The 11,420-nt window shown below is 43.9% G+C and overlaps 1 protein-coding gene across 1 annotated transcript in view; it reads right to left on the bottom strand.

Moving 5' to 3' along the window:
* Positions 1 to 3,372: 3,372 nt before the first annotated feature.
* Positions 3,373 to 11,420, bottom strand: part of phf2 (PHD finger protein 2) — a 208,180-nt gene continuing 200,132 nt past the window's right edge. Inside the window, exons 20-22 of the mRNA XM_045692003.1 lie at positions 5,004 to 5,113; positions 4,236 to 4,542; positions 3,373 to 3,620 (exon numbers count right to left, since the gene is read on the bottom strand). Coding sequence (XP_045547959.1) covers positions 3,532 to 3,620; positions 4,236 to 4,542; positions 5,004 to 5,113 — 506 coding nt within the window. The 3' untranslated portion in view covers positions 3,373 to 3,531. The remainder of the gene's footprint in view (positions 3,621 to 4,235; positions 4,543 to 5,003; positions 5,114 to 11,420) is intronic.

Genomic DNA, 11,420 nt, shown 5'->3' with positions numbered 1-11,420 from the left:
TGATGGTTTACTGTAGTAGTCCCTAGCCAGTCTGATGGTTTACTGTAGTAGTCCCTAGCCAGTCTGATGGTTTACTGTAGTAGTCCCTAGCCAGTCTGATGGTTTACTGTAGTAGTCCCTAGCCAGTCTGATGGTTTACTGTAGTAGTCCCTAGCCAGTCTGATGGTTTACTGTAGTAGTCCCTAGCCAGTCTGATGGTTTACTGTAGTAGTCCCTAGCCAGTCTGATGGTTTACTGTAGTAGTCCCTAGCCAGTCTGATGGTTTACTGTAGTAGTCCCTAGCCAGTCTGATGGTTTACTGTAGTAGTCCCTAGCCAGTCTGATGGTTTACTGTAGTAGTCCCTAGCCAGTCTGATGGTTTACTGTAGTAGTCCCTAGCCAGTCTGATGGTTTACTGTAGTAGTCCCTAGCCAGTCTGATGGTTTACTGTAGTAGTCCCTAGCCAGTCTGATGGTTTACTGTAGTAGTCCCTAGCCAGTCTGATGGTTTACTGTAGTAGTCCCTAGCCAGTCTGATGGTTTACTGTAGTAGTCCCTAGCCAGTCTGATGGTTTACTGTAGTAGTCCCTAGCCAGTCTGATGGTTTACTGTAGTAGTCCCTAGCCAGTCTGATGGTTTACTGTAGTAGTCCCTAGCCAGTCTGATGGTTTACTGTAGTAGTCCCTAGCCAGTCTGATGGTTTACTGTAGTAGTCCCTAGCCAGTCTGATGGTTTACTGTAGTAGTCCCTAGCCAGTCTGATGGTTTACTGTAGTAGTCCCTAGCCAGTCTGATGGTTTACTGTAGTAGTCCCTAGCCAGTCTGATGGTTTACTGTAGTAGTCCCTAGCCAGTCTGATGGTTTACTGTAGTAGTCCCTAGCCAGTCTGATGGTTTACTGTAGTAGTCCCTAGCCAGTCTGATGGTTTACTGTAGTAGTCCCTAGCCAGTCTGATGGTTTACTGTAGTAGTCCCTAGCCAGTCTGATGGTTTACTGTAGTAGTCCCTAGCCAGTCTGATGGTTTACTGTAGTAGTCCCTAGCCAGTCTGATGGTTTACTGTAGTAGTCCCTAGCCAGTCTGATGGTTTACTGTAGTAGTCCCTAGCCAGTCTGATGGTTTACTGTAGTAGTCCCTAGCCAGTCTGATGGTTTACTGTAGTAGTCCCTAGCCAGTCTGATGGTTTACTGTAGTAGTCCCTAGCCAGTCTGATGGTTTACTGTAGTAGTCCCTAGCCAGTCTGATGGTTTACTGTAGTAGTCCCTAGCCAGTCTGATGGTTTACTGTAGTAGTCCCTAGCCAGTCTGATGGTTTACTGTAGTAGTCCCTAGCCAGTCTGATGGTTTACTGTAGTAGTCCCTAGCCAGTCTGATGGTTTACTGTAGTAGTCCCTAGCCAGTCTGATGGTTTACTGTAGTAGTCCCTAGCCAGTCTGATGGTTTACTGTAGTAGTCCCTAGCCAGTCTGATGGTTTACTGTAGTAGTCCCTAGCCAGTCTGATGGTTTACTGTAGTAGTCCCTAGCCAGTCTGATGGTTTACTGTAGTAGTCCCTAGCCAGTCTGATGGTTTACTGTAGTAGTCCCTAGCCAGTCTGATGGTTTACTGTAGTAGTCCCTAGCCAGTCTGATGGTTTACTGTAGTAGTCCCTAGCCAGTCTGATGGTTTACTGTAGTAGTCCCTAGCCAGTCTGATGGTTTACTGTAGTAGTCCCTAGCCAGTCTGATGGTTTACTGTAGTAGTCCCTAGCCAGTCTGATGGTTTACTGTAGTAGTCCCTAGCCAGTCTGATGGTTTACTGTAGTAGTCCCTAGCCAGTCTGATGGTTTACTGTAGTAGTCCCTAGCCAGTCTGATGGTTTACTGTAGTAGTCCCTAGCCAGTCTGATGGTTTACTGTAGTAGTCCCTAGCCAGTCTGATGGTTTACTGTAGTAGTCCCTAGCCAGTCTGATGGTTTACTGTAGTAGTCCCTAGCCAGTCTGATGGTTTACTGTAGTAGTCCCTAGCCAGTCTGATGGTTTACTGTAGTAGTCCCTAGCCAGTCTGATGGTTTACTGTAGTAGTCCCTAGCCAGTCTGATGGTTTACTGTAGTAGTCCCTAGCCAGTCTGATGGTTTACTGTAGTAGTCCCTAGCCAGTCTGATGGTTTACTGTAGTAGTCCCTAGCCAGTCTGATGGTTTACTGTAGTAGTCCCTAGCCAGTCTGATGGTTTACTGTAGTAGTCCCTAGCCAGTCTGATGGTTTACTGTAGTAGTCCCTAGCCAGTCTGATGGTTTAATGTAGTAGTCCCTAGCCAGTCTGATGGTTTACTGTAGTAGTCCCTAGCCAGTCTGATGGTTTACTGTAGTAGTCCCTAGCCAGTCTGATGGTTTACTGTAGTAGTCCCTAGCCAGTCTGATGGTTTACTGTAGTAGTCCCTAGCCAGTCTGATGGTTTACTGTAGTAGTCCCTAGCCAGTCTGATGGTTTACTGTAGTAGTCCCTAGCCAGTCTGATGGTTTACTGTAGTAGTCCCTAGCCAGTCTGATGGTTTACTGTAGTAGTCCGTAGCCAGAAGTGTTAGGCAGATGAGCAAAAAACTTTGTTTTTAGAGATGACTTCCAAGATTTGCAAAACAGATATCTCCGGGATGCGCTAGTCGCGTTAGAATTACGCCGTCTGAGGGAAGACGATGGTTTATAATCACAATATTTAACGTACAATAGTCTTCAAATCGAAGTGATGGTAGATGGTGAGAAGATGCTGATCTGTTTGTAACCGTCATCGTATTTCACATCTGAGATTACTCTGAAAATCTCCTCATATTTTGTGCTTAATAGTCGTTTCATAAGTGCCTTTTTGGCTTTCCTTGACATTATATTAGGACAATAAATATCATAACTGATAGTGCTTACAGGAAAGAAAGAAATAGCGTGGAGGAGAATGTTTCTAGTGAAGGTCTGGGTCTAGCCTGTAATCAACATTGTTTGTGCTAAACATCCCACTCATCATGCCAAATATGTTTGGAGTGGAATATTAAAACAAACAGACTGGATTTCAGGCTATGTCTGGTCTGAGGAGGACAGAGGAAAACATTTATGTCCTAAAATCATGAACAACATTGGCAAGGTAATGATAAGCCACATCCAAATAGCAGGAATGAATTCCCTATGAATAACCTGTAATTCAACCTATACTCCACCCTAGAATGGAATGACTGCAATGTATTTCTAGGCTGTGTTCCCAAATGGCACCCTATTCCCAATATAGTGCACTACTTTTGACCAGAGCCCTATGGGTGACCAGTGCATTATAAAGGGAATAGAGTGCCATTTGGACAGCAGCCCTAGTTTATATCTAGTGACCCCCTGATAAACGGACTGTAGTAAAATGACACACATTTTTCTTAAAAAATATTTCTAGCAGGTATTCTGTACACTTTAATATCCGAAAGTTATAAAGCAGTCTGTCTCTGTTGGCCCTGGACCTATCAGAAGAGAGGAGGTGGAGAAGCGGCCAGTTCATTGGCCAATAGTACTGCATCAGGAACCAATGGCAGTTCTCAATGAGTCACTTCCTGTTAAAGGAGGAGCTTTCCGTTGCGTTGGATCTTGAGGATCTTTCCCAGTCTCTGTTTGGCCGTCGCCATGCCTTTCTTTAGCCGCTTCGCTGTGAGGAGAGAGACACAGAAAGAGTTAAGACTTTGATTAATAGACTGTTGTTTTAAGCATATGTGAAACGTAGGGGACTAACCTAGACCTATAGGTGGCAGTGTGGATAGTTGAATCACCACAGGTCTATCTGGCTCCAAAGACCAGTTTGTAGTAATGGATTAATTGAGCTAGGCTCCTGGTTTGGGTAAGGTAGATCACTTACCTTCACCCTTTGCTGCTGCTCCTCCTGCTGCTCCTTCTCCTCCTCCTGCTCCTCCTGCTGCTGCTGCTCCTCCACCTCCTCCTGCTGCTGATGCTCCTCCTGCTGCTGCTGCTGCTCCTCCACCTCCTGCTGCTGCTCCTGCTGCTCCTCCACCTCCTGCTGCTGCTCCTCCTCCTGCTGCTCCTCCTGCTGCTCCTCCACCTCCTGCTGCTGCTCCTCCTCCTGCTGCTCCTCCACCTCCTGCTGCTGCTGCTCCTCCACCTCCTGCTGCTGCTGCTCCACCTCCTGCTGCTGCTCCTCCACCTCCTGCTGCTGCTCCTCCTGCTGCTGCTGCTCCTCCTGCTGCTCCTCCACCTCCTGCTGCTGCTCCTCCACCTCCTGCTGCTGCTCCTCCTCCTGCTCCTCCACCTCCTGCTGCTGCTCCTCCACCTCCTGCTGCTGCTCCTCGCTCCCCCTTGGCTGTGTTGTTGTTCTGAGACAGTGAAGATGTGGAGGGTCGTCTCTGTGTGAGGAAGACTCCGGGGGCCATGGGCTGGAGCCCCCCTGCCCCAGAAGAGTACTCGTGGTTGGTCTGGCCCGGCTCAGTGTTCTGGCCCACGTCTGGTTCTGGAGAGCTGCTGTACCTGCTCAGCTTCCTCACTGGCTCCTCCTCTTCCTCCTCCATCTTCTTTTTGGTGCTTTTCTTCTTCTTCTTCTTGGTCTTCTGCTGTTCCTCCTGGGAAAGAAGAAGAAAGGAATATCTGCATCCCAGAGGACACCGCATGCCCCAAATTGTGCTACCATGTTTGACCAGAGCCCTATGGGAGCCATACCAGGGAATAGGGGGTAATTTGGAAAACAGTTTATGACTACAGGAACATATCACTGGTGGCAAGAAAGTTTACTACAAGTGGAGAGAAAATTGTTTTATTCAATGACTTTCTTCTGAGCTCTTTGGTAGCCAGCGAGTGAGTTAACAGACGACAGGCAAGCCTAGCTAATTAGCTAGCTAGCTATCATGGCAAAATGTGAAAATGTTTTTCAGTCAAATTACTTATTTTTACAACTTCTACAGGCTATGCACGTAGTGTTCTGGGACCGAGTCTCAGTTGGTAAGAGCTCAAACCAACAAGTGGGTTCAATTGAATTGAGTCCAAGTGGGTAGTTGATTGGCAACACTTAGTTAGACCAACTGACCTGGTGAGAGAGTTTGGCTGCAGCAGCCGCCAGTCCTGTCTCTATGGACGCCACTCTTGCTCCTTCTCTGGCCGGCCTCGCCTGACGAAGCACAGAGGGACCGACACGAGCTACAGACAGACACATTGATCAATACAACTTATACCTGAATATAACTACTGGGACCCACATGTTACAACTACACCTGAATATAACTACTGGGACCCACATGATACAACTACAGACACCTGAATATAACTACTGGGACCCACATGATACAACTACACCTGAATATAACTACTGGGACCCACATGATACAACTACAGACACCTGAATATAACTACTGGGACCCACATGATACAACTACAGACACCTGAATATAACTACTGGGACCCACATGATACAACTACACCTGAATATAACTACTGGGACCCACATGATACAACTACAGACACCTGAATATAACTACTGGGACCCACATGATACAACTACACCTGAATATAACTACTGGGACCCACATGATACAACTACACCTGAATATAACTACTGGGACCCACATGATACAACTACAGACACCTGAATATAACTACTGGGACCCACATGATACAACTACAGACACCTGAATATAACTACTGGGACCCACATGATACAACTACACCTGAATATAACTACTGGGACCCACATGATACAACTACAGACACCTGAATATAACTACTGGGACCCACATGATACAACTACACCTGAATATAACTACTGGGACCCACATGATACAACTACACCTGAATATAACTACTGGGACCCACATGATACAACTACACCTGAATATAACTACTGGGACCCACATGATACAACTACACCTGAATATAACTACTGGGACCCACATGATACAACTACAGACACCTGAATATAACTACTGGGACCCACATGATACAACTACACCTGAATATAACTACTGGGACCCACATGATACAACTACACCTGAATATAACTACTGGGACCCACATGATACAACTACACCTGAATATAACTACTGGGACCCACATGATACAACTACACCTGAATATAACTACTGGGACCCACATGATACAACTACATCTGAATATAACTACTGGGACCCACATGATACAACTACAGACACCTGAATATAACTACTGGGACCCACATGATACAACTACAGACACCTGAATATAACTACTGGGACCCACATGATACAACTACAGACACCTGAATATAACTACTGGGACCCACATGATACAACTACAGACACCTGAATATAACTACTGGGACCCACATGATACATCTACAGACACCTGAATATAACTACTGGGACCCACATGATACAACTACACCTGAATATAACTACTGGGACCCACATGTTACAACTACACCTGAATATAACTACTGGGACCCACATGATACAACTACACCTGAATATAACTACTGGGACCCACATGATACAACTACAGACACCTGAATATAACTACTGGGACCCACATGATACAACTACACCTGAATATAACTACTGGGACCCACATGATACAACTACACCTGAATATAACTACTGGGACCCACATGATACAACTACAGACCCTGAATATAACTACTGGGACCCACATGATACAACTACACCTGAATATAACTACTGGGACCCACATGATACAACTACACCTGAATATAACTACTGGGACCCACATGATACAACTACAACACCTGAATATAACTACTGGGACCCACATGATGCAACTACACCTGAATAGAACTACTGGGACCCACATGATACAACTACAGACACCTGAATATAACTACTGGGACCCACATGATACAACTACACCTGAATATAACTACTGGGACCCACATGATACAACTACAGACACCTGAATATAACTACTGGGACCCACATGATACAACTACACCTGAATATAACTACTGGGACCCACATGATACAACTACACCTGAATATAACTACTGGGACCCACATGATACAACTACACCTGAATATAACTACTGGGACCCACATGATACAACTACAGACACCTGAATATAACTACTGGGACCCACATGATACAACTACACCTGAATATAACTACTGGGACCCACATGATACAACTACACCTGAATATAACTACTGGGACCCACATGATACAACTACACCTGAATATAACTACTGGGACCCACATGATACAACTACACCTGAATATAACTACTGGGACCCACATGATACAACTACACCTGAATATAACTACTGGGACCCACATGATACAACTACACCTGAATATAACTACTGGGACCCACATGATACAACTACACCTGAATATAACTACTGGGACCCACATGATACAACTACAGACACCTGAATATAACTACTGGGACCCACATGATACAACTACAGACACCTGAATATAACTACTGGGACCCACATGATACAACTACAGACCCTGAATATAACTACTGGGACCCACATGATACAACTACAGACACCTGAATATAACTACTGGGACCCACATGATACAACTACACCTGAATATAACTACTGGGACCCACATGATACAACTACACCTGAATATAACTACTGGGACCCACATGATACAACTACACCTGAATATAACTACTGGGACCCACATGATACAACTACACCTGAATATAACTACTGGGACCCACATGATACAACTACAGACACCTGAATATAACTACTGGGACCCACATGATACAACTACAAACCTGAATATAACTACTGGGACCCACATGATACAACTACACCTGAATATAACTACTGGGACCCACATGATACAACTACACCTGAATATAACTACTGGGACCCACATGATACAACTACACCTGAATATAACTACTGGGACCCACATGATACAACTACACCTGAATATAACTACTGGGACCCACATGATACAACTACAGACACCTGAATATAACTACTGGGACCCACATGATACAACTACAGACACCTGAATATAACTACTGGGACCCACATGATACAACTACAGACACCTGAATATAACTACTGGGACCCACATGATACAACTACAGACACCTGAATATAACTACTGGGACCCACATGATACAACTACAGACACCTGAATATAACTACTGGGACCCACATGATACAACTACACCTGAATATAACTACTGGGACCCACATGTTACAACTACACCTGAATATAACTACTGGGACCCACATGATACAACTACACCTGAATATAACTACTGGGACCCACATGTTACAACTACACCTGAATATAACTACTGGGACCCACATGATACAACTACACCTGAATATAACTACTGGGACCCACATGATACAACTACAGACACCTGAATATAACTACTGGGACCCACATGATACAACTACACCTGAATATAACTACTGGGACCCACATGATACAACTACAGACCCTGAATATAACTACTGGGACCCACATGATACAACTACACCCTGAATATAACTACTGGGACCCACATGATACAACTACACCTGAATATAACTACTGGGACCCACATGATACAACTACAGACACCTGAATATAACTACTGGGACCCACATGATACAACTACAGACACCTGAATATAACTACTGGGACCCACATGATACAACTACACCTGAATATAACTACTGGGACCCACATGATACAACTGCACCTGAATATAACTACTGGGACCCACATGATACAACTACAGACACCTGAATATAACTACTGGGACCCACATGATACAACTACAGACACCTGAATATAACTACTGGGACCCACATGATACAACTACACCTGAATATAACTACTGGGACCCACATGATAGAAGTACAGACACCTGAATATAACTACTGGTACCCACATGATACAACTACACCTGAATATAACTACTGGGACCCACATGATACAACTACAGACACCTGAATATAACTACTGGGACCCACATGATACAACTATACCTGAATATAACTACTGGGACCCACATGATACAACTACACCTGAATATAACTACTGGGACCCACATGATACAACTACAGACACCTGAATATAACTACTGGGACCCACATGATACAACTACACCTGAATATAACTACTGGGACCCACATGATACAACTACACCTGAATATAACTACTGGGACCCACATGATACAACTACACCTGAATATAACTACTGGGACCTACATGATACAACTACAGACACCTGAATATAACTACTGGTACCCACATGATACAACTACACCTGAATATAACTACTGGGACCCACATGATACAACTATACCTGAATATAACTACTGGGACCCACATGATACAACTACACCTGAATATAACTACTGGGACCCACATGATACAACTACAGACCCTGAATATAACTACTGGGACCCACATGATACAACTACAGACACCTGAATATAACTACTGGGACCCACATGATACAACTACACACCTGAATATAACTACTGGGACCCACATGATACAACTACACCTGAATATAACTACTGGGACCCACATGATACAACTACACCTGAATATAACTACTGGGACCCACATGATACAACTACACCTGAATATAACTACTGGGACCCACATGATACAACTACACCTGAATATAACTACTGGGACCCACATGATACAACTACAGACACCTGAATATAACTACTGGGACCCACATGATACAACTACACCTGAATATAACTACTGGGACCCACATGATACAACTACACCTGAATATAACTACTGGGACCCACATGATACAACTACACCTGAATATAACTACTGGGACCCACATGATACAACTACACCTGAATATAACTACTGGGACCCACATGATACAACTACACCTGAATATAACTACTGGGACCCACATGATACAACTACACCTGAATATAACTACTGGGACCCACATGATACAACTACACCTGAATATAACTACTGGGACCCACATGATACAACTACACCTGAATATAACTACTGGGACCCACATGATACAACTACACCTGAATATAACTACTGGGACCCACATGATACAACTACACCTGAATATAACTACTGGGACCCACATGATACAACTACACCTGAATATAACTACTGGGACCCACATGATACAACTACACCTGAATATAACTACTGGGACCCACATGATACAACTACACCTGAATATAACTACTGGGACCCACATGATGCAACTACACCTGAATATAACTACTGGGACCCACATGATACAACTACACCCTGAATATAACTACTGGGACCCACATGATACAACTACACCTGAATATAACTACTGGGACCCACATGATACAACTACACCTGAATATAACTACTGGGACCCACATGATACAACTACACCTGAATATAACTACTGGGACCCACATGATACAACTACACCTGAATATAACTACTGGGACCCACATGATACAACTACACCTGAATATAACTACTGGGACCCACATGATACAACTACACCTGAATATAACTACTGGGACCCACATGATGCAACTACAGACCCCTCCCAGCTCAGAACACATTCACATCATCTGATTCAGAGTGGTTGGGTTAAATGCGGAAGACACATTTCAGCTGACTAGGTATCCCCCTTTCCCTTTCAACTGTTTAATTAAATCATGTACAGTGCATTCAGAAAGTATTCAGACCCCTTCCCTTTTTCCACATTTTGTTACATTACAGCCTTATTCTAAAATGGATTAAATATAACATTTCCCTCTGTCACGGCTGTTCGAAGGAGCGGACCAAAATGCAGCGTGTTCGTAGTTCCACATATTTATTAAAAGTGAAACTGAATGCAATACACTTAAATATACAAAAACAACAAACCGTGATGCAGAGAGGACAACACACTACTCAAAAGATAATAACCCACAAACAATGAGAAAAACCCCTACTTAAATATGATCTCTAATCAGAGGCAATGAGGATCAGCTACCTCCAATTAGAGATCAACCCCAAACAATCCCAACATAGAAATAGACCAACTAGATCTTAAACATAGAAATAGAAAACATAGAACAACCCAAAACACCCCCTGTCACGCCCTGACCTACTCTACTATAGAAAATGTCATCTTACTAGGGTCAGGACGTGACACCCTCATCAATCTACACACAATCCCCCATAATGACAAAGCCAAAACAGGTTTTTAGAAATGTATTAAAATAAAAACAGAAACACCTTATTTCCATAAGTATTCAGACCCTTCACTATGAGACTCTAAATTGAGCTCTGGTGCATCCTGTTTCCATTGATCATCCTTGAGATGTTTCTACAACTTGATTGGAGTCCACCTGTGGTAAATTCAATTGATTGGACATGATTTGGAAAGGCACACACCTGTCTATATAAAGGTCCCACAGTTAACAGAACATGTCAGAGCAAAAACCAAGTCATGAGGTTGAAGGAATTGTCCGTAGAGCTCCGAGACAGGATTGTGTTGAGGATCTGC

This window comes from Salmo salar, chromosome ssa12 (assembly GCF_905237065.1).
Source record: "Salmo salar chromosome ssa12, Ssal_v3.1, whole genome shotgun sequence".
NCBI lineage: Eukaryota > Metazoa > Chordata > Actinopteri > Salmoniformes > Salmonidae > Salmo > Salmo salar.
The sequence above is the reverse complement of the archived record's forward strand: the minus strand, read 5'-3'. Positions and strand labels throughout refer to the sequence as shown.